Genomic DNA, 25,187 nt, shown 5'->3' with positions numbered 1-25,187 from the left:
TCTGTGGGTCCTTCAGGCCTCACCGTGGCGTCTGAGAGTACTGGGACGGAGCCTTGATCTTGGGCATACAACAGTGGACTCGGGGGACATTCGGACCCTTTCCTTGGCCTGCCAACCCCCAAACCTGAGTCCCAGCTGGGAACTTTGCTTGACTCAGGCATGTGTGAGAGGGCTTCAGAGCTCGCTCAGGACAGGGCCACACAGAAGATTAGGGCAAGAGTGTTTTCCACCAGTTGCTGAGGACCAGGGAGAACCACGTAGGACCTGGCCCTTATTCCCAGCTGGAAGAAAGATGAGGGTCGTCACATATCCTCATCTTTCAGCTCATATGAGAAGAGAGGCTGGCCATCTTCCCTTCCTGCTTTTTGTCCCAACACAGTGGTCCAGGGACATAGAGCAGAATGAGGCTCTTTGGCTGAAGAGGTAACCCCACCTGGCACTCCTTTGATTCTTTAGCACAGTTTCTGCGTCTGTGAAATGGGTACGCGCCTTCCTCTGAGAAGGGTAGACGTGAGCATCAGATACTCGGGATCTTGTGGCACCATGCAGAAATGCTGAAGTCAGATCTCTGCTGTCTCTGCGGTTTTAAAATCAGCTCTCTGGCCCCTCGAAGCCTAGAGGGCTCCCTTAACTGAAAACCAGGGACACAGTAAGGCCAGCCCGTCCCACCAGTGCCCAGCAATGTCTTCCGACTGATGTGCTTCTCTCAAGGGGACTTAGGCCAGGCCTGGAGCTAGGTTTGGGGGCTCTGTGTGGTATCTGACCTGAAGTACAACAAAACCCTCCTCCTCCTGCCCCCAAGTGGGCCAAGACTTAGGACACTTTTAACTTGGATGTCTTTGAGTGATGCTAAGTTTCTCAGAATCCATCTTTTCAACTTCCCAAATAAACATGAGATGTGAGGTATCCCTACCTCACTGCTGTCTGCAGTCCAGTCCCAGAGCACCTAGTCATGGGCCTACCCCACAGACACCTGCTCGCTATAGACCTGTGTCCGGGTGTGTGCACACAGGTGCACATCATGTGCTAATGGAGGTGAAGCATGCTGGGAAAGTGGCTCTCACCCATGCACCCACACTATCCCTCACCTGCACTCTATCTCCTGCTATGCTCCCTCTCTCTTGGGGGGGGGGGGGTCCTGCACCAGCCACAGGTGAGCCCTGCCCCGCCCAGTGCCTCTCCCAGAACCTGATCAGGCCCTGCCAGGCCAACCGTGGCCAGAATCAGTAACCACGTCTGGAAGGAGTTCCCAGCATGGCTCTTCACAGCTTTCTCCTGCTTCTTGGTATCGGCACAGAATGAAGCAAGGGCTCTCAACGCAGGGTCCTACCCTGTGGTCCTTAATAATGCTGGAGGCTGAGCAGGTGCTGCTTTGGACACTGGCCACCAGGAGCCACCAAATCTCCCCTGAGAGGGCTTCCCGGGTTCCCTGGGGCAGAACGTGGCAGGTCTCTGGCTAGGCCCTGGAGCAATGACAGGTGCAGGCAGGTCCCATGGCCTCTGGGAGACATCCTCTCTCTGGAGACTGATGTTGGGCAGCTTGGCTGGGAGGGGAAGGAGGACCCTGGGGGCTTGGGGATAGTGTCCATCATGACTTGACTGATCTGGGCCAGGGGTTAAGGCCGCAGTCACACCTGTGTCCCTGGTCCACGCAGGCCCTTGATCGCAGTCCGACAGGGCTCTGGTGCCACTGAAATGAGCATGGATCCCGGACGAAGGAAGACCGTGTGGAGAGAATTGGTGGTGGGGGGTGGGGGGTTCCACGTCTGAGGTGTGTCGTCACCCGGAATGACGTGTGATTGCAGGTCCAGGGCAGACGTCCCCAGAGCAGTGATGTGCCAACAACTGAGCACTAGCTTTCCCGAAGGGAGAGAGTATCCCCGAGGCCTTGCCTTTTCTCCAGCAGCCCTCTTAGTGAGGGCCACGGTGGGGAGAGTGACATTGCCTCTGGAGAGCTTCACTCCGACCCAGTCTGGGGCACGTCTTCGGGTGCTGAGCCCAGCATCTTCCTGGATGGCTGCCAACATTGGCCGGTCTCCCTCTGGAGACTGCACGTGGAGGGCTCCCAGTCTGGGGCCTTGGCAGCTGCCAGGATTCAAACACACCCTCCAGGCTTCCTGGGGACAGGGGGCTGCCTTCCCGGGGGATTCTTCACATGGTCTCCTGGGAAGACTCAATCACTAGAGTTTTTCTTAGTTCAGAATGTCCAAACGACAATGGCAATGGCGACGATAGAAGGAAAGCAGCTGAACTCCAGCACTCTGTCCCTCACACAGGCCTGGGGGTGCAGCTCTATCTGACCCCCAGGAGCTGGAGCCCTAGGTGTGGCTGTCTACGCTGGGAGCCTTGGTTCCAACAGAGCCACTGTTACCTGAGGGACTGGACGGGACCCATCCGCCCTCCAGGTGCTGCATCAGGGAACAGAGAGGCCAGGCCTAATGCCACTGCACAAACCCAAACAGAGGTCCCAGCTACCAGCCTGCAGAGGCCCAGAGCTGTCCAATTACGTTTAGCTGGGTTTAACAAGCCATAGGGAAAACCAGTGGTTCTCAACCCGTGGCACTTTGCCAACTAGGGGTGATTTTTGTCCCCCAGAGGACCCCTAGACATTTCTGGAGACATTGTCTGTTATGACTGGGGGGGGGGATACTCTTGGCATCTATTAAGTAGAGGCCCGGGATGCTGGTAAACATCCTGCAGTGCACAGGACAGCATCCTCCAACAGCACAGAATTATCTGGCACAAAACGTCAATGGTGCTGGGGTTGAGAAACCCTGGGTAAACCCTCATGCTGGCAATGGATTTCTGATTTTTACTATAAAAAAAAAATGACAGGACAAAATAAGGACAAAAAAATTCCAACTCAAAAAAAGAAAAAAAAGAAAAAAAAATTCTGGGAAATGAGTAAGCTGGAGGGAGGCAGTGCGGCCGGTGGGGCAGGTGTGGGATGGAGTCATGAGCGGGCTCTTTTAGTAGCAGGGCCCAGGGCTGGCCACGAGGTAATGTCCGAGGCAGGGTGGGGCAGGTGAGGCCCCTAGAAGTGGAGGGGGCTGCCAGGCCCCTGGAGAGGAGGCGGCTGATCTTGGCCCAAGAAAGGGTCTTTTCCGACAACCCAGGGCCTGCAATCAGGCTCCTAGAGCCGGGACACCCAGAGCCGCGTGCCCTCTGTGGGACAACGTCCTGTAACCTCTGCTCCATTGTAGCTGGAGCCTCCTCCCAGGAGAAGCTGCCTGTTGAGATGTGACTGGGGGGCTTCAGGGGCTGTCCCTCCACAGCTTCTCTGACAGCACTGCAGGCAAAGCAGGCTAAACAACACTCACGGGTGGCTGGCCCAGGGGACCCGGCCGGGCGAGCGGCCCCCAAAAGCTCCCTGACACTCTAGACACACCTCCTCCCCTGGGAAATCTGGGAGGCTCTAGGGGTGCTGCTTGCTTAGGGGTTAAGAGGCTGGCAGCAAATAAACACACACAGAAACAAAGAAACAGTAACAAAAACCACGGTTGTGCCAGGGCTCTCCCCCCTCCCCCCACCGCCACAACATCCAGGGGGCAGCTGCGGCCACTGCCCTTGGGCCAGATGGGGGTCCGGGTTTCCCAGGAAGGGAGACCTCCGTGAGGGAAATGAGACCAGGGACAGTGGGAGAGGGGGGTCTCCAAACACAGTTTCGAGGGCTTCACTCCATTTCATTCATCAGCATAAAACACAGGGACACGGCAGCACAGAGGACAAGGGACACATCCATCAGTGGGGCCTGGCTCACTCTGTGTGAGAGCAGTTTCTGGAAAATAAATAAAAGAAAAAAATAAAAACCCTAGAAGAAGAAAGGGAGAATAGGGGTAACCTCCTGGCTGTTCTGCCTTGACAACTGGATCCTGTTTCCTCTGGCCTTTTTGGGACACCCTCTCTGTGTGGTCAGATGCTACTAAGGTCTGGGGACAGTCACGGGAAACCCAACGGCACTCCGTCCTAGCCCTGCCGCCACCAGCCGCCACTGCAGTCCTTTCCCGGCACGCAACGCGTGCCCCAGCTGCCCGGTCTGAGTCCTGCGTGTGCTGGGCTAGGAAGGGGGTCCTGGCCCGCTCTTACCCGCTTCAGAGAGGTCCCGCAAGGAGCTGCTGAGGGCACTGCGCTTGAGGCCCTCACCGCTGGCTTAGCTGTTATCCAGGCAGGCTCGGCTCAGCGTCCTGTTGCCGGACTCCTTTTTGAGGCTGGAGCACTGGGACATGCTGGGCCGCATGACGCCTTTCTGCTTCTCGAGCTCCGCTGAAACAGAGGGGGCGAGGGACCAGTGAGAAAACAAAGCCTTGAGGGGGAGGCTCTGGGCCCTCTGTGTAGGCTTGGCATCACACCCAGCTGCCATCTGTTTAGCCTGAGGAAAAGTCAGGGCCCACAGCTGTCTTGGGAAAGAAAGAGAAGGTGTGAACGCTGCCTTTGACAAAAGGGAGCCAGGAGGAAACTCTGAAAGGGAGGCTGGAGAGGCACGGGCCTTGGGGTCTGCAGGAAAGACCGTCACTTTGCAGGCTTGAGGGCTGGCAAGGAGACTGTCTGGCCTGGGTCTGCGGATGAGCAAGGGGTAACCCGACCTTGCCGTGGGTGGGGCCCAAAGGTGGGGGTAGTTGTGTGTCTCCAGGGAGTGAGGCTTGGAGCCAGGAGAGAAAAGATGATAATCAGGTCCGATGAAACCCACAGGATGGGCTTGGTGGTGACTTCCCTGACGTGGAAGACAAAAGAAGAATAAGCACACCAAGGTGAAACGAGATCAGCTCCGGATCTCCGGGAAATCTCGTCTCGTGGGGCGACGGGGGAACCAGGCTCTCTCAGGCCATGCCATGTGGTCCCACAGGCAGGATGGGCCTGGGCCATGGAAGCCCTCACTCTCACGCAGAGGCCTCTGCTGCCCTCCCCACGCCACCTCCTCTGGCCCTGGTATGGGGGCTGCCCTGTCACAGGGCTGTGGGAAGGCCAGGTGAGACCAGGGCACTTCACTTTTGTGGGCCCCCAGAGTCCCTGGCACCAGATGGGAGCCAACGGCCGCGTCCAGCAAGTCCCATGAGATGCCGGGGCTGCTGGCTCTTCCTCTCCAGGGGGCCTGGGACTTACACTCTATCCTGTGCTTCTCCATCTCCTGCACTTCCTTGATGGACTCCCACAGGTCGTTGGTGAACTTCTTCCGGTCTTGAGGATTGGGAGCATTAAAGTTTATTAACACTTTGATGTCTGCTCCGGGGACAGCAGATGTGAGCTGGATGCCATTGGGGTAGTCTACAAAGGAGAAGGGGAGGAGAAGAACCCATGGATCCCTGGGTGCTCTCTGCACTCTCTCTGCTGGTCAAGAAAATGCTAAGTCTAAGGGTCCAGGCTCTCAGCAGACATGTCTAACCAGGGAGGAAAGGCATCCACAGGGCAGACCAGAGAGACTGCCAGGAAATCCCCATCTCCTGACTTGGGTCTGTGTTGTTCTATGCAGAAGTCTGGGGCAGATTTGGCCAATCTGAACAGAGGTCAGGGCCCCTATTACTTCCTCAACCTGAAGGTCATGGAGCCTAGACCCTTCAAGTCAAGGTCCTTGGTCATTGCCTGAAGCTCGAGAATGGCCAGGGGTGGAGTCCGGGAGTCACAGTCAGTGTCCTGTGCTGGGGGGGAGTCTTATCTGGTCTCCCTGGGCAATTCTGAGTGCACACTGAGCTCTGTTCTCTCACAAGTGGCCTCCAGACCCTCAGTTCCCTTGGGTGCTTCATGGGCGCCCCATACCCAATGCACTCTATGCTGAATGCTCAGTCTTTCTGGCCTGTGACCTGCCTGGTGCCACCTCCAAGCTCACAGAATCTCTGTGGCTTTTGTCCCCTGGTAGCATCTCTCTCCTCAGTGGGAATCAAGCATAAGCTACTGGATGTTTGGAAGTTCTTGGTCCAAACACCAAACCCACTTTTGCTCAGACCTAAGTCAAGGGAGGGAACTCAAATGCCTAGTGTGTTCCCATAAATGTAGGAAGTAAACCACATGAGACTGAGCAACAGAGTGGGGGGGGGGGGGGGTGATGGGCGTGCAGCCCATGACAGCCACATGACGTGGGAATGTGGGCCTAGCAAAAACCTTCTCGGTTTTCAAGAAAACTCAAAAATATCTAAAATTTTAGTTATTTTATTTTTTAATTCAATTTTTTTAATGTTTATTTTTGAGAGAGAGAGAGAGAGAGAGAGAGGCAGAGTGTGAGGGGGGAGGGGGCAAAGAGAGAGAGAGGGAGACAGAATCCAAAGCAGGTTCCAGGCTCTGAGCCATCACCACAGAGCCCGATGCAGGGCTCAAACTCACGAACTGTGAGATTATGACCTGAGATGAAGTTGGACGCTTAATGGGCTGAGCCACCCAGGTGCCCCCAATTTTAGTAATTTTATATATTAAGTATCAGCTCAACAAATTTTTTTAAATGTGTAAACCAAACACATAACTGGGCTGCGACTGACCCACGGCTACCACTTTGAGATCCCTGCTATGAAGGCATGTCCCATAGAAATGTCAGTGTCGACTCTTGGGCTTATGCCAGGATCTTGGGTTCAGGGCTGAGGGCTGAGCCCTGGGAATGTAAAAACGAGGAGGGCACAGCCTCTGCCTGCAGATTCAGTCTGGTCGGGCCCACTGCTGGGAGCATCACAACCACCGCCACCCCTTCGGAGAGAGGGCCTTCCGGTCAGGACGATGTGGGGTGGCACCATGCTCCCTGAGGCCACCTTCCACCCTGGTAGAAACCAAGGCAAGGCAGGGATGGCCCAGGCACAGGTCCCTGGTTCTTTTTCAACCTGCAGATTGAAAGCGGATCAGACGGTAGCTTGGCAACCTGTCTGAGAGGATGAGGGCTTCCCTGCTGCTGGAGATATCATGACGCTTGACTGGAACGGTCCTCCCCTGGGGCCAGTGCAAAATGGGCAGGGCAACAGGATCTCCCCCTCACCCCCCATCTCAGGAGGCCTGGCTCAGCCTACAGCTCAGGGACCTCCAACAGGGACGGGAAAAAGAGGGAGAAAGGTAAAGGGAAGGGCTTGGGTATCAGAGAAAGACCAGGTCAACAGAAAAAAGTCAGTGGGGGTGTCAGCTCCTCCCCCAAGTCCTCAGGCCCCATGGCCCACTCATACCCAGAGAAGACTCCAATAACACCTAAGAATAAATCCTGCTCTAAGCACTTCATGTATGGACTCACCTAAGTCCCTGAGGTAGGTGCTATCACCCCACTTTACAGACAAAGGGAATGTGGCCCAGGGACCTCTAGGACCTGACGCATTTGCACCCGGGCTCTCCGCTCAGGACCGGGCTCCTGTCCTACAGCCCCCCAGGCCTTTCCTGCACCTGTTTGTTTGCCTGTGTTTGCACATCACTGTGCCATTTACTTGGTGTCTTCCAGGCAACATTTTATTGGCATAAATCCACTCCTCCCTGAATTAAAAAAAATCTTAACCACACGGTAAGAAGACGTAGGAGCAAAAGCAAAGGCGATCACCACCATGTACAATGTTATCAAAATCTCCCCAGGTACTGTTGCTCGTTAGACCCCTGGCCTGCAAACTTCTCTCTGCTGGCGAAGCAGGAATACGGAACACACGTGGGAGAGCTGGGGGAGATCCCCAGGGGGAGATCCTTGGGGAGCACAGCACTTCGTGACTACAAGGTGGGAGTTGTGACACCGTTTCCGCCACGTAACACACGGCCACGTGTGGACGAGTGCTCCAGCACGCACACTCGCGGCCGGGCCACGGCAGGCCCCCAGCACGGACTTACACTAGTTCTCGAAGAGCAGAACCTGCATGCTGTACAGGGAGAAGGACTGTCAGAAGCTGTACGTCACGGAGTTCTTCTTTTTCTGGAAGATCTTGGTCACCTGGGGGCAGCCAAAGACATAGGCTGAGTTGTATCGCCTGCACCGCTCAGGGGCAACTCTGGGTGCTCGGGATTCTGACCGAGACTAACGTCAAAACCCTCTCAGCAGTGCAGAGGTCAGGAGGCCTCTGGGGCAGGGCAGGCCTGTGTGTCCAGGCACATCCTGACATGGATGCTGGCATCCGCTCCCGTGAATCCCAGCTGTCGTCCTGGCTGGCGATGAAGCCCCTCAGCAGAGAGGTGGCAGGCACCGTGCTGCACATGACCCCGAAGGTGCCAGGCCGGGCTCGGACACCCGGGACCCCACCTAAGCTCTGTGACTGCCTGAGAGATTTTGGAGGAGGAAACAGAGGATCAGGAATTTGAAGTCACTTGCTTGAGGTCAGGGACTCTTGGCAAAGACTTGAAACCCACAGGTCCAGATTCCAACCTCAGCAGTCATAGAGAAGTGGCTGGTTCTCAGGCAGGGAGGGGTCAGGGACAAGGGCCTCTAGCAAGAAAGCTCGGGGAATGCAGGAGAGACAAAGACCTAAGGGACAGTTTCCCCCCATTGTCTCCAGGGGCATCTTTATCCCCAGTGGCCAGCATCCATGCCACCTTTTTTTGGGCAAGAGCTCCGCATTTTCCCTTTGGGGAACCCCCTCTCTGCCACCCGGCACTCCTGGGGGTGAGCAGTGACCCAGGTTTAGCCAATGAGACAGCACTGCACCTGCCTGGCCCCTGTGAGCGGCTCAGGCATGGGCCCGGGAACCAGTAAGACCTCTGCCAGGACTCTTCCCAAGAAAATCCCCCTGGTGGCTGGGGATGCAGGGAGGGGGCAGGATTAAGCCTGCAACTGCGGAGACTGACTTTCTCTTTGTGGACAGAGCTCCTGAGAAGGGAGCCCACGCAGCTGAGAGACAGAGAGCCTAATAAAGCAGTCCCACTGACACTGTGTAAGCTTCTAGAAATAGTTGGGGCTGAAGCCCCACACCCCCCTCTGGGCTTTTACATAAGCTGACGAAGCCCTGTTTTCGTCGGCCGCACTATGAGTTAGATTCTGCCTCTTGTAACCCAAGACCGTGGGGCTGACTCCATCCCCTTCACCTCCACCCCACGCACGTGGGTGCCTTTCCCCAAGCGCAGGCACACAAGGCCAGATGGGAGACCTGAGCTATAGTTCAAGGCTGCCCCAAACCACGGGTCCCAGCCATGACACGTTCTGGGGAACCACATACCACCAGGACGTCATTAAACAGGAAGATTTCTCACTGGTGCAGCCCGAGCTTCTGGGGCTTCTTTGGGTCTGGAACCTCGAAGAGCCGGCAGTAGCCGACCAGCCACTGGTGGGGCAGAGAGAGCACCTGTATGGGGAGGAAGCGCTGCGTCAGCCCCCAGCCCCTCCGCTGCAGTCCCTGTGTGCTGGGAACCCAGCCTTGGGCCTGGCCTTCGAAAACGCCTTCTCCCACCAACCGCACACAGCAGACGTGTCTGGACTCCTTGCAACTTTCCCTGCTCTTCCTCAGGAGTTCTCCTGAAGGGCCGTGGAAAGCGTCCCTGCCTCTCGCGACACCTCCTTTCCTTTCCTTCAGGCAGGTCCCAGAAGTCTTAGAGCATCACGTGCACACGGGAGCCCCCACAGTGAGGAATTCGTGATTTCTCAGTCCCCATAAAGTGCCCATCACACACATAAGCCTGTTAGTCCCGGCAAAGATTTCTCCAGAGTGTCTACTTGAGATGAGGACACTGAGGCACAGAGAGGTTGAGCAACTTGCTTCAGTCACACAACTGGGAAGGTGCAGAGCCGAGAGAGGATTCCAGGCCCCTCCTAAAGAATCCCGATGCTTCTGATGGTTCCCTGCCCCAACTCCTGGGCCGGCAGCCACACCACCCCTTGGGGCCTGGCCTGGGCCTCCACACGGAGCACGCCTGCCATGAGTTCACGTGAACCCCCCACTCTGCCGAAGGCCGAGCCACTCACAAGGCCAGGTACAACCTGTATGGTGTCTAAGGGCTGTGGTGACAAGTCACTGGGAAGGCCCAGTGGTGGCTCTGGAGCACCCAGGCTCATGCAGGAGACAGCAGGTCTCCTGTAAAGGGATGTGCTGGCAGGGAGGGTTCACTCTGCAACGGGTGCCCTGTTGGTGGGAGGCCGGAGCTCAGCGCATCAGGAAGATGGGAGGAAGGGCTTGGCCCAGGCTGGCGTGCTCAGGGAGGGGCATCATTTGGGATAAAAGCATGAAGGGGAGAGGGTGGCGGGAGGCGGGGCCAGAGAGGTGGGTGAGGGCTGGCCACGGCAGCGTCTAGTGGTTTGTCTCTAGGCCAAGGTGGGAAGAGGGGGGAGCAGACCGGTTTGCGACACTGACTCTTGCAGTGCAGGCTGCCTGGTGAAGGGTAAAGACGGACACATAAGGAAAGTGCCACGTGACTGCAAGGCTAGCCTTGCTGCTCCTGGGGTGAGCAGGCAGGCAGACCTGCTCAAGGTGGTGACAGTGGAGTGTGGGCGGCAGAGGGCTGGTTGGGTGGGCAGGCCTGCAATGGCCCATCAGCCTCATCTGTTTTGGGCACAGTGCCTCAGGTCGGAGGCAAGCCTTGGCCTCTGCGCTCAACCGGGCCGGATGAGAGGGAGGGACACCATCTGCCCTGGCCTGAGGGTACACAACACTCCCCAGGTGGCTGCAGTCTGGGCCTGCAGAGGTTCGAGGCTGGGAGAATTATGAAAATCAAATTTCTTATCACTCTGGAAAGGAACTCAAGCAGCCAGAATTGTAGATCTGGGAACCAGGGCATGCAGGGAGGTGAACACAGAACATGGTGGACCTCTCTGCCCCCACCCCAACCCCAACCTGGTGCGGGATATCAGCCAGGATGTAAAAGCAGAGGGATACTCACACAGCCAAGCCCGTGATGCAGGGATCCAATCCATGTGGGAAACATTAAACAAACAAGAAAAGATATTAATGATCCAAAGCATGCACCTGGGACATGAGAGAGCTAATGGGATGACATCCGAGTAGGTAAGCACCCCTCCAGAGGCATGTTCCCATAGCCTTTGTCCAGACATGCCACACACAGCTCAGGAGACCTCCTCGCTGCCAGAACTTGGAAAGGCCGATAAGGGCATTCCCAGGCCACCAAGGGACCACTGCTCAACTTGGGCTGGTTTCTTAAGAGCCTCAGGCTCTCTTTAAATATAACCCAGGGCCAATGGTTATTATTCCCCCATATCAGGCAGGAGCCACCCTAAACCTAAAGGAACCGCCCCCCCCCCCCAACTATGCCCTGAAGAAGCCAGGTTCCAAATGGCATCAGGGCCCCTGTCCAAAGCTAATGCCAGTGGGGCAGGCCTGGGGTCACATCAGGGGGGTGGGTGGGAGTGAGGGAGCCAGGGATGCAGGGCCACCACATACTCGCTTTTTCCCCACGATGAGCTTTCCCACCTTCTGCACCTGGGACACATGGTCCTCGTTGGTTTTCAGTTCCCGCTTGCGAATGCGCTCATAGATCCCAATTAGCATCTCCCAGGGAATGTCCTCACCATCGTCCACACCTGGGAAGGAGACAGTAGCCAGGCATCAGGGCGGGCCAGGGTCTGGGTGGCTGTGGCACCACTCAGCTTCAGGGCCCCAGGCTCACCCCTGATTTACCAAGTTTCTAAACCCAATCAGAATATCAATCCCTTTCATCAATCCTCAGCAGAACCAGAGACCTTCCAGACCCACAGCTACTGAACACCTTCAGTCAATTATGAAATGCCCTAGGATCCTTCCACCAGGACAAGGCCAGCATAGCCACCCAGATCAGCACACAGAGGGCTGTGCCAGCTTCCAGCCATGCTCCAAGGGCTTTATAAACATCAGCTTGCTAATCCTGACCACAGCCCCGCTGGGTGGGTGTGACCGTCTCCATTCCGCAGCTGGGAAAGCAAGGCTCAGGGAAGGGCCCGGGGTTGGGGGTGGCTGTGAAGCTGGTGTTTGTGGCTTCAGGCTCCCACAGGCATGGGCCTAAGTTCTTGCTTTGCCCCTCACGAGCCGTGGGACCGAGTCTCTGCACTGGGGGTCCTCTGTGAAGTGGGCCACCAAGCGCACGGGTGACTTCATGGAGGTCTCATGAAGAAGACAGAGCAGCGGCGGTGCGTTCCCAGAAAGCGAGAACTCCGTGCACCTGAGCAGCGCCACCAGCTGTTGTCCCACGTCACATGCGAAAGAAGCTGGGGTCTGGCCTTGAAGCCAGGTTGTTCTGAAGACAGGCATGCACCCTTTCCGCTATACCCTGAAAAACTGCTGCGAGGAAAACTCGGCCCCACTCAAGAGAGAAACGCAACCCCATGCCAGTCCTCAGACCACAGACTGGCAGAGGTCCAGAGGTTTGGTAAACTGCGCAGTTGGCGAGGCTGTGGGAAGGGGCCTCCCAGCCACTGCTGGTGGGAGGGTCACAAATATACACTCAAAGCCCCTCTGGGCCAGTGGTTGCATCCGGGGGAAATTTATCCCATGGGCCATGATGCACAGACCAGGGCACTCATGGCAGCATGGTTTCCAAAGAGCAGAAGATTGGGATTCACCCATTTACCCATTAATAGGGGACTGGTTAAGCCATCCCTGCACAGGTGCAATGGAATACCACACAGCTGCCAGGAAAATGAGGATGACCACAGGGAACGGACACGGAACTGTAAGGGGGAGGGTGTGGCCTTGGGCACACAGGTAGGGGTGGGAGGGGCTCTGCTACTGACCATTCATACTTTTTTTTTTTTAGATTTACAGAGTGTGAGAGCGGGGAGAGTGGCAGAGGGAAGAGGGGGGGACAGAGAGAGAGGGAGAGAATCCTAAGCAGAGCCCAACACAGGGCTCAATCCCATGACCCTGGGATCATGACCTGAGCTGAAATCAAGAGTTGGACGCTCAACTAACTGAGCCACCCAGGCACCCCACACATTTTTTAAAACCAGACTATTTTTTAGTACTGTGTTTTAGAGCAATTAAGTTCACAGCAAAATTCAGGGGAAAGCCCATAGATTTCCCCGTAACACTGGCCCCCACACACTACCAACTTCCCACACCAGAGTCATATATTTATTAGAACCAGTGAACCCACACTGACACACTATTATCACCCAAAATCCATAATTTACATTGGGATTCACTCTTGGTGTTGTGTGTTCGATAATAAACGTTTACCGACACGTCTCCACCATCACGGAGTCAGGTGGAATAGTGTCACTGCCCGAAAACTCCCCCGTGCTCTACCTCCTCCGCCCCTCCTCCCTCCAATCCCTGGTGACAACTGATCTTTTATGTCTCCATAGTTTTGCCTTTTCCAGAAGGTCATATGGCTGGCCTCCTATGGTATGCAACCATTTAAGACTGGCTTTCTTCACTTGGTGGTATGCATTTTTAAGGTTCCTCCCTGTTTTCTCATGGCTTTTTTCTTTTTAGTGCTGAATAATATTCCATTGTCTGCATGGACTACCGTTTATGTATCCGTTCCCCCACCGAACGACATCTCTCGACTGCTGCCAAGTTTTGGCAACTATGAATAAAACTGCTATAAACATCCTGTGCAGGATTCTGTGTGGATGTACGGGGTTTTCAATTCCTTTGGGTAAATACCAAAGAATGTGATTGCTAGCTTGTCTTACTTTGTGTGTTTTTTTTTTTTTTGAAACTATGTGAGGATAATAGCCATTAAAAAAAATTAATCTAGAAAACTTAAAAACAAACATCAATAAAAGAAAATCATTGCTCGTCTGGCTGCCATGCTGGTGAGCGATTCCTCCCCCGCTTACCCTCCAACCCCCCAAAGGCACTCCTGCTGAGGGTCTCCCCGGGGGAACCAGAGTGAGGAATTCCAGAGAAAATGCGCCCAGTGTGTACAGGGGGGAAGGTCTCCTCTACAAACACCAAGCTGGACGTCTGCCTGGTGCGGAGCACCAGCCAGGCTGTGGGAGACCAGAGTCCTGCCCCCGTGGACGTGACCTTGGGCAGATCCCTTCCCTCTGCCTTGGCTACCCTTCTGAACACAAGGAAGACTGAACAGAACACTCCTGAGTTCCTGGCTTGAAAAGATGGGATTTGGAGGGAATGGTTCAGGCTTGGGAGATAGCTGACAGCTCGATCTCCTGAGAAGTGGGATGATAACTCCCCCAGACTGCTGGGATGGTCGGGTGCAAGGCCGGATACAAACGACAAAGCCACTGATGTGAGGGTGGCCAACTGGCAATCTGACTGAGAAACCCTTCCCTCCCCGAGCCTTCTCTCCTCTGGGCTAATCATTTCAGGCTGCTCCTGTTGTTCCCCATACAGGGGAGTCCCAATTATGTGGGTGAGGTCTAAAGGCAGAAAAAAAAATCAGAGTCAAATCGCAAAGACCTTTAAAGTGCAGCGCATGGGGTCACCAACAGCATGCAGCACACAGCCTGCTCTCTGGGCAGCGAGGGAGCACAGGCCTACACGCTAAGGCCACGGGGGACCCTGTGAAGACCAGAATCAGGCTCAGCCCTGTGAGGAGAGACAGCCCCTGTCCCATCAAAGCATCTGCTGGTTTCTCTCGCACGCTCTGGTGCTGAATTGCCATTAAGAAAATTCCCAGATTCCTTAGCTTCCTGGGAACTGTAGCTAAGACCTGAATTCCTTGGGGTCCACAGCACTCCTGAGATCTAGCAGAGGACCACACACCATGAGTGCTCTGGGCAGGGAATGGCCGTCTGGTTGGTCTGAACCAAGCCCTGCCCCTCCGCTTCCCTGACTGATCAGGTCCTGGAGCCCAGCTGGGAAAAGCGGGCAGCTTGGCACTCTTCTGGATGGGCACCCCATTAGCTGGCCTGTTGCAGGGTACCCACCACCAGGGGGCGCACCAGGACAGTTCAAACCCTGCTGCGGGTGGGTGGGGGGGGGGGTGGGAGGGGAGGGCCTTCCTGCCCCAGGAAAGGGGACGACAGAGCGGTGGTTTTATAGGAAATTTAAATGGCGCAACAAAGATCAAAAACTTAAAGTTTTGTCATCAGTTCAGAAGACTTAAAGAACTGGGTAGGAAAAAAAAATAGCTCAACAAGCTGACAAAGTTGGACCTGATTCAGACCAACTTTTTTTCCTTTTTTAAAAAAAATATGACACCCTAAGGGGATCTCAGCCTGCTGCAGCTTGGTGTTTCCCAAGGAAAGGGACATAGTCCCTCCTCCTCCTTGCAGGGACTCCAGGTAAACGAGGACATGCTGTCAGCTAACATGGTGCCACTTGGGAGACAGCTGTCTCCTTTTCAATTCCTTTCCTCTGCAACAACACCAGGAAGGCCTTCCTTCCTGCTGCCCACCGTTAGCACCTGTCTAACATGGGCCACTCGCCCCGGCCTGGTGTTTTCGTGCACTGAATTCATTTTTACAATGGCTGCCTACGTGTGGCAAATGATACGGTCTTCCTGTTTACAGTGTGCTTATATAAGGTTCCTCTTAAAAATACACACAAGGGGCGTCTGGGTGGCTCAGTCGGTTAAGCGTCTGACTTCCGCTCAGGTCACGATCTCATGGTCTGTGAGTTCGAGCCCCGCGTCGGGCTCTGTGCTGACAGCTCAGAGCCTGGAGCCTGTTTTAGATTCTGTGTCTCCCTCTCTCTCTGACCCTCCCCTGTTCATGCTCTGTCTCTCCCTGTCTCAAAAATAAATAAAAAACGTTAAAAAATTAAAAAAACACACACACAAAAAGCAAGTCAGGGGATGCCTGGGTGGCTCAGTCAGTCATGTCCAACTTCGGCTCAGGTCATGATCTCACATTTTGTGGGTTCGAGCCCCATGTCCGGCTCTGTGCTGACAGCTCGGGAGCCTGGAACCTGTTTTAGATTCTGTGTGTGTGTGTGTGTGTGTGTGTGTGTGTGTGTCTGTCCCTCCCCCGCTCCCACTCTGTCTCTCTCTCTAAAATAAAATAAACATAAAAAAAAGTCAAGTCAGTTTCATAAGGAACACGGAGTGTAGGAGAGGGCACAGCAGGGATGGTGGCACAGACACTCTGCCCGGCCCCTCCCCTGCCTGGCTTCCCCCCTCCTGCCCTGTTCCCGACTGTGCTCCCACACATCACCCCATCGGCCTCTGTGGACCATGTCTGGCCTGGCCCTCCCGAGCTGGGCTGAGCTTGCCCACCTGTCGAATCCCTGTGCATCTTTGCGAAACAAGCTAAAACCATCACAGCACAAGACCCGGGTATGGGTCACTCTGTCCATGCTCCCAGTGTGTGTCACGGAGCGTGACAGGAGTCTGCCCTCTTCAGGATGACTTGTGCCGTGTCTGTGGAGCCGGTGCTCACCCAAGGCCCCTATGTGCGATGGTTGGGTGCGCTGGAGCCCAGCTCCCTTGCGCTGCCCTGAGCCCAGCACACTCACGTCCTGGCCCCACGCCCAGCTGGGTGTGTGTGCAGATTGTGGGACGGTTGTATGCCACAGTCCGGGTCCCGGGGCCGCTCACCTCGCAGATTCTTGACGAAGTCCTCCAGCTTCATCTTCCGCTCAGGTTTGACGTTGGGGCTGTACATGTCTGTGTTGAGCAGGATGAGGGCAAAGGCCAGGATGAAAATGGTGTCTATGTTCTGGATCTGCCGAACCACCCCAGGGTTGCAGATGCAGTACCGCTGGCTGGGGGCTGGGAGAGGGAGCAGGGTCAGGACCACTTCAGTCAGGGCAGGGAGTGGGTCTAGCCCTCACGCCTGGCAGTCACCCTCACTTGGGCCCTGGCACCTAATGGCTGAGGCCGGGTGCTGCCTTACAAGCCTCAGTTTCTGCATCTGGTAAACGGGGGTAAGTAACACCTGCCAGGCAGAGTGCCGCTCTATCCACTCTCTCCTTCTCACACTGGTTACATCTTCTACCTGTATTTAGGCTGGCAATGTCTTCTTAGGACGAGGACTGCATGCCCCAGTCTCCCTCGGGATTGGATGCAGCCCAGAAGGTGATTAAGTTCTGGCCAATGGGATAAGAGCAGATGGGATGTGGGCATCTTCGAGGCTGTACCTTAAAAGGCAGAGCCCACTCCTCTCCCCTGTGGTGGTGTGTGTTGGCCCTGCTCCCTGGGACCCTGAGATGAAGGGAGCCCGGCTTGGGCCTCCTTCATGCCAGCTCAGAGGGAGATGCACTTCCATCTTGTTTCAGCCACGGCTGCTGGAGCATCTTTGTTACAGCAGCTGAAGCAACAGCCTCACTAATGTATTCTGCTTATTGTTCTCATTGCCTCAAATGTGCGCCCCTGCCCCAAACTCCAAGAGGCCCCCAGCCACTGGGGACTTCAGGGGGAGCTGGGTGAGGGGGGCAGATCAGAGAAGAGGAACCATGGGGTGCCAGGACTAAGGCAGTGGCTATCACAGCTCAGATGACGTGGGCTTCAATCCTGCCTTTTCCATTAGTGCCACCACCTCCAAGAAGCCCTCCTGGAAGGAAGTGCCTGAACAACCCCCCACTCAGGGCCCCAGAGTTGTCCTCCTATTGTGTCCTCATTCCCCACCTTGGCCCCACCAGTGGTGCTGAGCCTGGAGGGCTGGGTCAGTGGCTGACTCATGTGTCCCATACCCAGCAAGTGCACAGAGGATCCCACCCAGTCACTGTGCACACAGTCCCGGGATGAATGACTGTAGGGTCGTAGCTGCCCTTGACTATGGGCTCTGTCATGCTAGGCATGGGCTAAGCGTGCCCACACGTCCAAAGGGGTTCAGTCCTTCCACTCTGTCCAGGGCAGGTACTTTCATTATCCCCACTCTATAGGCAAGGACGTGAGGCACAGAGAGATGAAGTCACTAGGGCAAAGTCACACAGCTAGTAAGCGGTGGAGCGGGTGCTACAGCCAGGCCGTGTGGCTCTGCAGCTTGTGCTCTGGGTCACTGTGTGAGACTGGCTGCCCTCTGTGAATGGGCGGACGATGGGGACATGGGCTCACGAGTGAGTGACGCTCATGAGGACCTGGAGGAAGACGGACTGTCCAAAAGTCTGCTTCTGGCAATAACCAGCACAGCCCCTGGCATGCAGAAGGGGCCACTGCCTCATCTCCCCAGGCAAGGGCAAGGCCACCTGACCCTGCTTAGGGGAGGGGGTGAAGGGGGATGCGGGCCCTGGACCTGGGCTTCATGACAAGTAACCTTCCTCTTGCCCACACCCACCCATGCCTTGCCTCGCCCCCGACCTGAACGCCTCGACGAGCCGCTCCACCTTCTGAGCCTCCCCTTGGGCCCGGATGTGTGCCTGGAACTTCCGGAGAGCTTCGTCCAGCTCCATGGCGGAGAAATCCATCTCGTCTACCACGCAGCTGGAAAGAGACACCAAGGCCACGTCAGCGCCTGCTGCCCGCAGGGCCTCTGCCGGCCTTCCTGCTGGGGGCGGAGCGCAAAGGGAGTCAGTGCAGGGGCAGGTGCTGAGCTGCCTGGAGCCGGGAGGGCCGGCCGCCTCTTGTCCAGGAGGGTCCTCCGCCCGGCTTCCTCCAATCAGCAAACACTTCAGATTATGTAGCCCAAAGACCCCCCATGCTTCTGGGATGTCTACAGACCCCACTGAAACTATGGGAAGACATTAGTTCTTATATCTATGTGTGTAATTTTTTCTTTTTTCTAAAAATTGTTTGAGAGAGACAGAGACAGCATGAGTGGGGGAGGGGCAGAGAGCAACGGAGAGAGAATTGCAAGCAGGCTCCCTGCTGCCAGCGCAGAGCCCGACGTGGGGCTTGAACTCACACAACTGCAAGATCATGACCCGAGATGAAATCAAGGGTCAGACACTTAACCAACTGCGCCACCCGGGCACCTCGTACGTGTGTGATTTTCTATAGAGGAGCCAGACAGAGCCTATGGCTGCTCCTGATAAAGGCCGCCGGGGCACAAACAATCGGCTCTCGGGGCGCGTGGTCCACAGGGCACAAAGCGAGACGTCCACAGGGCACAAAGCGAGACGTTACTGCTCCAGTCTGCTCGGGCTGTCCTCGAGGGATTCCAGGAGCACGTGCCTATCTTCTCCAGGAGGAAGCGGAGGCCCAGGGTGCTACCTCGCCAGGCAGTGACTCTGCCCTGAGCCGGTCCTCCCACGTGGAGGGTTTGGGGCGAGGTGCCTGGGTTTTGCCGGGGATTTTCGAGAGGCATCTTGGAGAACCTCTGCCATCCTCATCTGCCAATCCCCCGAGTGGAGGCGGAGCTGACAGAAGGCACTGGTAACCGGGTTTTGGTTCATTCCACTCATCCCAGCGCTGCCCCCCAGCACAGCCTGCTCCGTTTCCTGAACAGAGAAGGCGGGGTCTGCACCAGGGACCCACTCAGCAGGCTCTGGTATCCAGTGTATCCATTTGCAACAAAGCCATGGCCACCTCGGGTGTGGCTGCAGAGGTCTCGGCCATGGGGGGGGGCCTAGTCCTCGCTTCCAGGGCCGCCCTCCCTCTGTTGGGTGCCATGGGCTTGAGCATAAACTGTGCTGCCCCCAACTTCTCTGAGTGCTCACAGCTCTGGGGGCAGCATCCTTGGAGGCTGGGGCAGAGCAGGTGGGGGAGGGGGATGGGGCCACACTGAGTAATTTTGCTGACTAGCATCTGAGCTGGACGCCTGGTGTGGGGGGGTGGGGGGTGCGGTTAGGATTGCTACTTCCTCAGGCTGCTGCTATTTTCTGATGGGGAAGAACAATGCCTGGATTTCCTACCACCAGCAGCCAGCTTGGGGTGTGTGGGGGGGAACGCAGGAACGGGGGCAGTGGATGGAGGACTGGCACAAGACAGCCTTAGGCCCAATTCTCTAAGGACCTCATCTGCTTTCCCCTGGACTGCTTCCTGAGGCTGGGTTAAAGGGAGAGAGGGGCACTAGCCACACTAACAATGCAGCAGGCTTTTCCTGATGGGGGAACACAAATGCCAAGCAGGGAGAAAGCAGCCCAGGTGGGCATGCCCGGTGCCAGGCACAGCCAGCTGCCACCAAAGGCCTGGCTCATTGCATCCTGTGTGCCTGCGCATCTACCTGTGTGTACAAGTGGGTGTCTGTGTGCCGAAATGAGGACAAACGTGTGTACGTGAGTCCGTGTGTGTGTGTGGGGATGGGGGGAGCACCGAGGCCAGCCCCTCCCTGAGCCAAAAAAGAGGCCCCAGGCAGATGCCCGCCTCCTCCCAGGGAAGTGTAGAGATGGCGGGAACACGCATGGCCAGGCTCTTCCTTATTGCAGAGGCGCCTTGCCCCAGCAGGCCTGAGCCCGCCCCCCCTTGCTTTGTTCTTTCATCCCGTGGGGCAGAGCTGGACAGATGCAGGGCACTGCCCTTGTTACTAACAGTCCGCTCTTTACCCTGCTCTGATTTCTGCTCCTGGCCTACATGTCTGTGCAGCTGCCTGGTCAGGAAAATCTTCAACGGGCTGCAGGTGCTCCCCCAGGCCCTGAGCCACCCTGTGCCATGCTATTCTGCAGTTTTGGCTCCTCCTCTGAGAGAGGGAGTTAGCGAGACCCGGCATCCCCCGACCCCTGCGTGTGAGGGGAAGACACAGGGCTTGTGCACAGTAACTGCACTACAACAGACCCAAGGGTCCAAGCGCAGGGTGCCTGTCTACTCAGGGCAGTCTCAAGGAGGAATGGAGAGATTTGGGGTCCGAGCTTTTCAAACTGTCGGCAGTTTCCAGGGAGCTGGAAACCCGGCTTTCTGCAGAGTTCCAAGTAGCTGGGAGGGCTCTGGCCGTCAGCCATGGTTGGACTCTCACCCTGAGATCTCCCAGCCAGGAGAGGCAGGAAAGAGGCAGGGGAGGGAGGCACCGGGGGTCTCTTTGGGCTCCCCACCCCTCGCCCTGAGGGTGTGTTGGGACAGCTGGCAGCCAAGCTGGGGAAGGGAGCCTAGACCTCCAACCCTCCAGCCCTGCAGTGGCTCGGCTCTGCTGGAGAGGGATGGAGGTGCTGAGGGTGTGTGCCAGGGGGCCCGTGGGGTCCATGTGTGACATATGGTGCCCGAGGGTGCAAGCACGCACGTATGCAGCAGGGTGTGATGTATGAACCGGTGGGGGGCATCCGTTTGTGTCTCAGAGCAATAAAGAGATAAGGGGAGGATTGGGTGTATGCTCCAGCAAGCAGGCGAATCTGACGCTGCATGCGCCACAGGTCCCTGCCCCCACCCCCCCAGCCGTGGAACTCACTCCAGCACATCTCTGTTGAACTGTTTCTGTCGGTTGCCCAGGAACTCGCCGATCATCTGCCTGCTGAGGCCCTTCTGCTGCAGCAGGAAGTGGGCCACCCCCACTGGCGTGTCAGGCACAAAGCCACGTTCGATGAGGTACTGGACGCCTTTCTCAGGCTTCCTGGGGATGGGACGAGAGAAAGGCTTAGCCCTGGCTGTCCCGGCCCCTCCTGGCTTGCCTCTCTCCTCCCTGGGTACCCTAAGTGCCCTATCCTGTTCCGCCCGGAGCCCGCAATATGGGGGAACCCGGGAGTGCCCAGACTGTGCACCGGGCGCGGGCTGGGACTGGGCCACTGGCAGGAGTGTGGGCACGGGTGCTGGAGCAGGGACCCTCCCCACCCCCCTACCACTCTGCACTGCCCTGTACTTCACAGCCAGGCAGACTGGAACCCCCTGCCCAGCATATGCTGGCCTGCCCTCCACCTACCGAGAGTAAACAGTCTCTAATAGGCGCTGAGCACTTACTCTGAGCACCAATGTCCAAGCACCTACACATATTAACTTTCTTCTCACACTCCCCCTGCCGGTTGGCACTCTTGTAACCTGAGCTGTTTAGGAGCCTGACAGCCCCGTCACCTCACCAGGGGCCTCAACCACCCTTGTAAGGACTTCCTGAGTTTGAACAGAGTCAGGTGCCTGGAATGATCTGTGCGGTAAGCACCGTGGAAGGTTCTCGTGACTAGCTCCAACTTATGGGAGAGGAAGCAAAGGTGCAGCATTGACCCCTCCTGGGCAAAGGGAGTTTCCGGGAAGGGCTGGGCTGGCCCTGCAGGGCTGAGTGTGTCCACCTGCACTGGGAGCCATGGGGCCCTGGTGGGCTGTGGTGGAGGGAGCCCCCTCAGGGGCTGGGCAGGAGGCCCAGGACAGGCTTGGCTGACCTCACAGGGTGGTGTGACGGGGCCACATGTGTGACCCTAGGAAAGCAGGTGTCCTCTGACAACTCCCGAGCCTCAGACGGGCCTGAGGAGCTGTGGAACCGCTGTGGTGTACCTGCCACCGTGCAGGGGTGAGATCAGCAGGGCTACCTGCTGACTGGGAGCCTCCCCCTCCCTTGCTCCAGCAGGTAGAGATCCGTGTACTGCTGTCCCCCAGGAGCCTGGAAGGTGAGAGCCAGTGTCCACCTGTCCCCGTAAACCATGAAGCTCCTGGCTGAGAGCAGCGTCCAGCAGGTACTGTATTTCCACCTGCCAGGGAAAGCAAACTTCCTGCTGCAAGGTGACCTTGCTATTTTTACCCCAGGATGACCACACACCCTAACATCACCTTCAGGAGTTTTGGCAGGGAGCAGCTGCTGGCCAGCTGGGCCCAGCACAGAAGTCGTGACAGAGTAGCATTGCTCCCCCACCCCTGGTGGGACCCTACCTCCACCCCCTGCCACATACCCCATTCCTCCCCATGACTCTGGTGTATCCAACCTAGAACTGCTCCCGTCCCAGACCTCCCCAGCCACTCAGCTGCTCATGCTGTGGTCAGGGCAGGTCATGCTCCCTCACAGCCCTGCTTCACGCCAGCCCCTACAGGACTCCAGCCCTGTGGCAAGGGGTCACCACGGCAAGCCCGCAGATGGGCTTTCTTTAGCTCATGCGACATTAGCGGAAAGAATTCTAGTTAGTCGCCAGCATTTAGAAATTGGGAGAGGTCAACACAGAATCTAGATTTCTGGCTTCTCTTGAAAAATCAGGCTGTCTGGCACTCCTGGGCCTGTGATCCCGTGTGGCAATGACTGGAGAGCTGGGCTGGACCTCCTCGCTCAGGCACCCTGCATCAGCCACCCACCCCGGGGCCTGCCTGGTCCCTCCCCTGAGTCCCCAATATGGGGCCCAGATCCAGGCCCAGCCTGCCAACATCACACAGGATGTCAGACTTCCAAGATTTGGGCTCCTCTACCCGGGGAGGAGCAGAATGCAGAGGGAAAGTGGAATGCACTTTGGAAGGAGAGTCTTACAAGGGGCCAGGGGAATGCGGATTCTTCAAAAATTAAGGACAGAGAGTCTACTTTTCACTAGGCCCAGCTCAGGATGATAGCAGTGAACGGGGCTGGTCATGAACGGATGCCTAGCACAAAGGCAGGCTCTAACCCTTGGTCTCAAGGACAAAGGGACAGAATGATGGCAGGAGGGTGTAGGGAAGTTCTCCTGCGGGTGAATCAGAGGACTTCTCTGAGCAGGTGACATTGGGCACCTAAGTCATTAAGGAGCTTCCTAGGTGGAGGCAATAGTGCATGCAAAGGCCCTGAGGCAGCCATGGGCTTTGCAGGATTGAGGACCAGGAAGCTGCTTGAGGGTGGCTGACAGTGGGGGCATGAGGGGAGGGGCAGAAAAGCAGCAGGGAGGGTGGGCGAGACCCCACAGCACTGTGGAGGCCACAGGGGGAATCTGGTTTTCCTCTGAGTGGGCCCTGAACCCAGAGTGGGCTTGATTTATTGTTGGGTAAACCATGCATTAAATCCAAATGGATACGAGACTCAGGGCAGATGGAGCCTCAGGACAGGACCATGGTAGGGGGTGGGGAGTAAAGCCACAGCTCTGAAAGGCCCAGAACCACATATATGGGGCACATTTCAGACTCCGGGTTCCTCACACAGATATCAAGTAGGCACTGCCCATGGGCACCTACCAGCCCATGCTCCTTAGGGCAACAAGTGAGGTGTGGTGGTCACTGGTATCCTCGTGTCCCACTTTGGGCTCTGTGCCCAACCTTCAGCTTCTGCATCCTGAGCAACTTCAGCCTTCTGTATGGACTGCTCTGCATAATGGCTCACTTAGGCCACTGGTTCAGGGGCAGAAGTGCTTGCCAGGTAGGTCACCCCCAGGGCACCCTGAACCTCTGTGTGGCTGGCCTTGGGGGATGCAGGAATTACTTCTGCCCAAAATTCTGCAGGAGCACATGGTGACCATACAGGACACAACCTCTTTGCTTTGCAGGTGGGTTTGGAGGCTGTAAGGGAAGTTCTTCCAGCCAGGATGGCTGTGAGAATACTGAAGACACAGCATGAGGTTGGAGAAGTCTCTGTCTCCAGACAAGACAGCCCAGGAGCAGGCATGTCCCCATGCCGCAGGCATTCAGCTTCCCTCAACACAAGCCACTGAGCATAAAAAGAGCTTGGGATCAAAGTGGGTGGAACGGTAGGTTTACTGGCTTCTCACCTTTTGAAATCAACAGGTACCTATTTTAACTACTCCAGTGCCTTTTTTTATACAAGTTGAATTTCCCCTCCCTGTCCCCATATCTGCTCCTACATCTCTTCAACCAAGTGATCATTTAAGAAACGTTTTGGATGCCCTGTGGGTCTGCAGCCTCAGTGGGGCTGAGACCAGGCAACTATGCAGCTGTAAGTGAGGGGTTTCTGGGGCGGGGCAGCCTGCTCACATACTAAGATCTGCACTGTAGCCTCTGGCTCCTGCTGTCCTCTTCTAGAAGAAAGGGATTGTGGCAGCACGGAGCCAAAATAAGAGGCTCACATGCTTAGAACCAGGTTTGTCCTTTGCCCCTCATCACTCCTCCACCTACAGCACCCCCTAATACACCCAGAACAGTCTTTGGGGAATTTACAGCACAGTCAGCATCAGCACCAGGACCTGGACTCCTTGTCCTCAGTGCAGTCAGTGAAGGGGCCAAAGGAAATCTCAGGAAATAGGATTTGGAGATGGGGTATGTGACAGCTCTCGAACTGTCCACCAGCATGGAGACTCCATTCTCAGGATGAAAGATATTTGGCTATGACCAGGGCTCCATGGAACCCATGGCTTCCTCAGGGCTCTAACAGTTCTGAGATTTCAGAATCATAATCCCACCACAGCCAAGCACACATGAGGAAAAGGTTCATGGAGGAGCATCATGAATTTAGGACCTTAGCTTTAAGCCTTGTCTCTTCCTCACACTCAACGGTGCACTGCTGGCACAAGGCACAAGGTGTCCTTGGACTGAGGTCCCCAGAATTAGCTGCTAAATGAAAACCCAGTCCCTTTCTCCTGACACCTTGAAGAGCAAACACGTCACCTGGGGTTATGGTGCAGGCACAGTGGGCAGAGGGAGCAGGTGGCTTGTTGCTGAGTCAGAATTAGCTTGATTTTTTGTTCCTGCTTTCCTTCCCCACTGTTGTCTCTGCAAATTACTGATTTTGTGCCTGTGGCTTCCATTGAGTTTTCCAGAAAAAAGGAGTTATTAATGTAAACAATCTTGGCCACAGC

The 25,187-nt window shown here is 56.2% G+C and overlaps 1 protein-coding gene across 3 annotated transcripts in view; it reads right to left on the bottom strand.

Annotated features, from left to right (window-relative positions):
- Positions 1 to 3,480: 3,480 nt before the first annotated feature.
- The window catches only part of LOC132676164 (IQ motif and SEC7 domain-containing protein 1-like), a 60,335-nt gene continuing 38,628 nt past the window's right edge, over positions 3,481 to 25,187 (bottom strand). Inside the window, exons 6-14 of one of the 3 annotated variants that reach the window (XM_078441073.2) lie at positions 20,957 to 21,118; positions 18,001 to 18,123; positions 16,300 to 16,466; positions 11,289 to 11,398; positions 9,087 to 9,212; positions 7,771 to 7,870; positions 5,101 to 5,262; positions 4,087 to 4,263; positions 3,481 to 3,778 (exon numbers count right to left, since the gene is read on the bottom strand). In XM_078441073.2, the coding sequence (XP_078297199.1) occupies positions 9,117 to 9,212; positions 11,289 to 11,398; positions 16,300 to 16,466; positions 18,001 to 18,123; positions 20,957 to 21,012 (552 nt within the window). In that variant the 5' untranslated portion in view covers positions 21,013 to 21,118 and the 3' untranslated portion in view covers positions 3,481 to 3,778; positions 4,087 to 4,263; positions 5,101 to 5,262; positions 7,771 to 7,870; positions 9,087 to 9,116. The remainder of the gene's footprint in view (positions 3,779 to 4,086; positions 4,264 to 5,100; positions 5,263 to 7,770; positions 7,871 to 9,086; positions 9,213 to 11,288; positions 11,399 to 16,299; positions 16,467 to 18,000; positions 18,124 to 20,956; positions 21,119 to 25,187) is intronic. The other 2 variants (XM_078441074.2, XM_078441077.2) reach the window with 2 other exon arrangements.

The sequence above is a fragment of the Panthera onca genome, chromosome F1 (genome assembly GCF_046562875.1).
Source record: "Panthera onca isolate mPanOnc1 chromosome F1, mPanOnc1 haplotype 2, whole genome shotgun sequence".
NCBI lineage: Eukaryota > Metazoa > Chordata > Mammalia > Carnivora > Felidae > Panthera > Panthera onca.
Note: the sequence above shows the minus strand (reverse complement) of the source record. Positions and strands in the feature narration are given on the sequence as shown.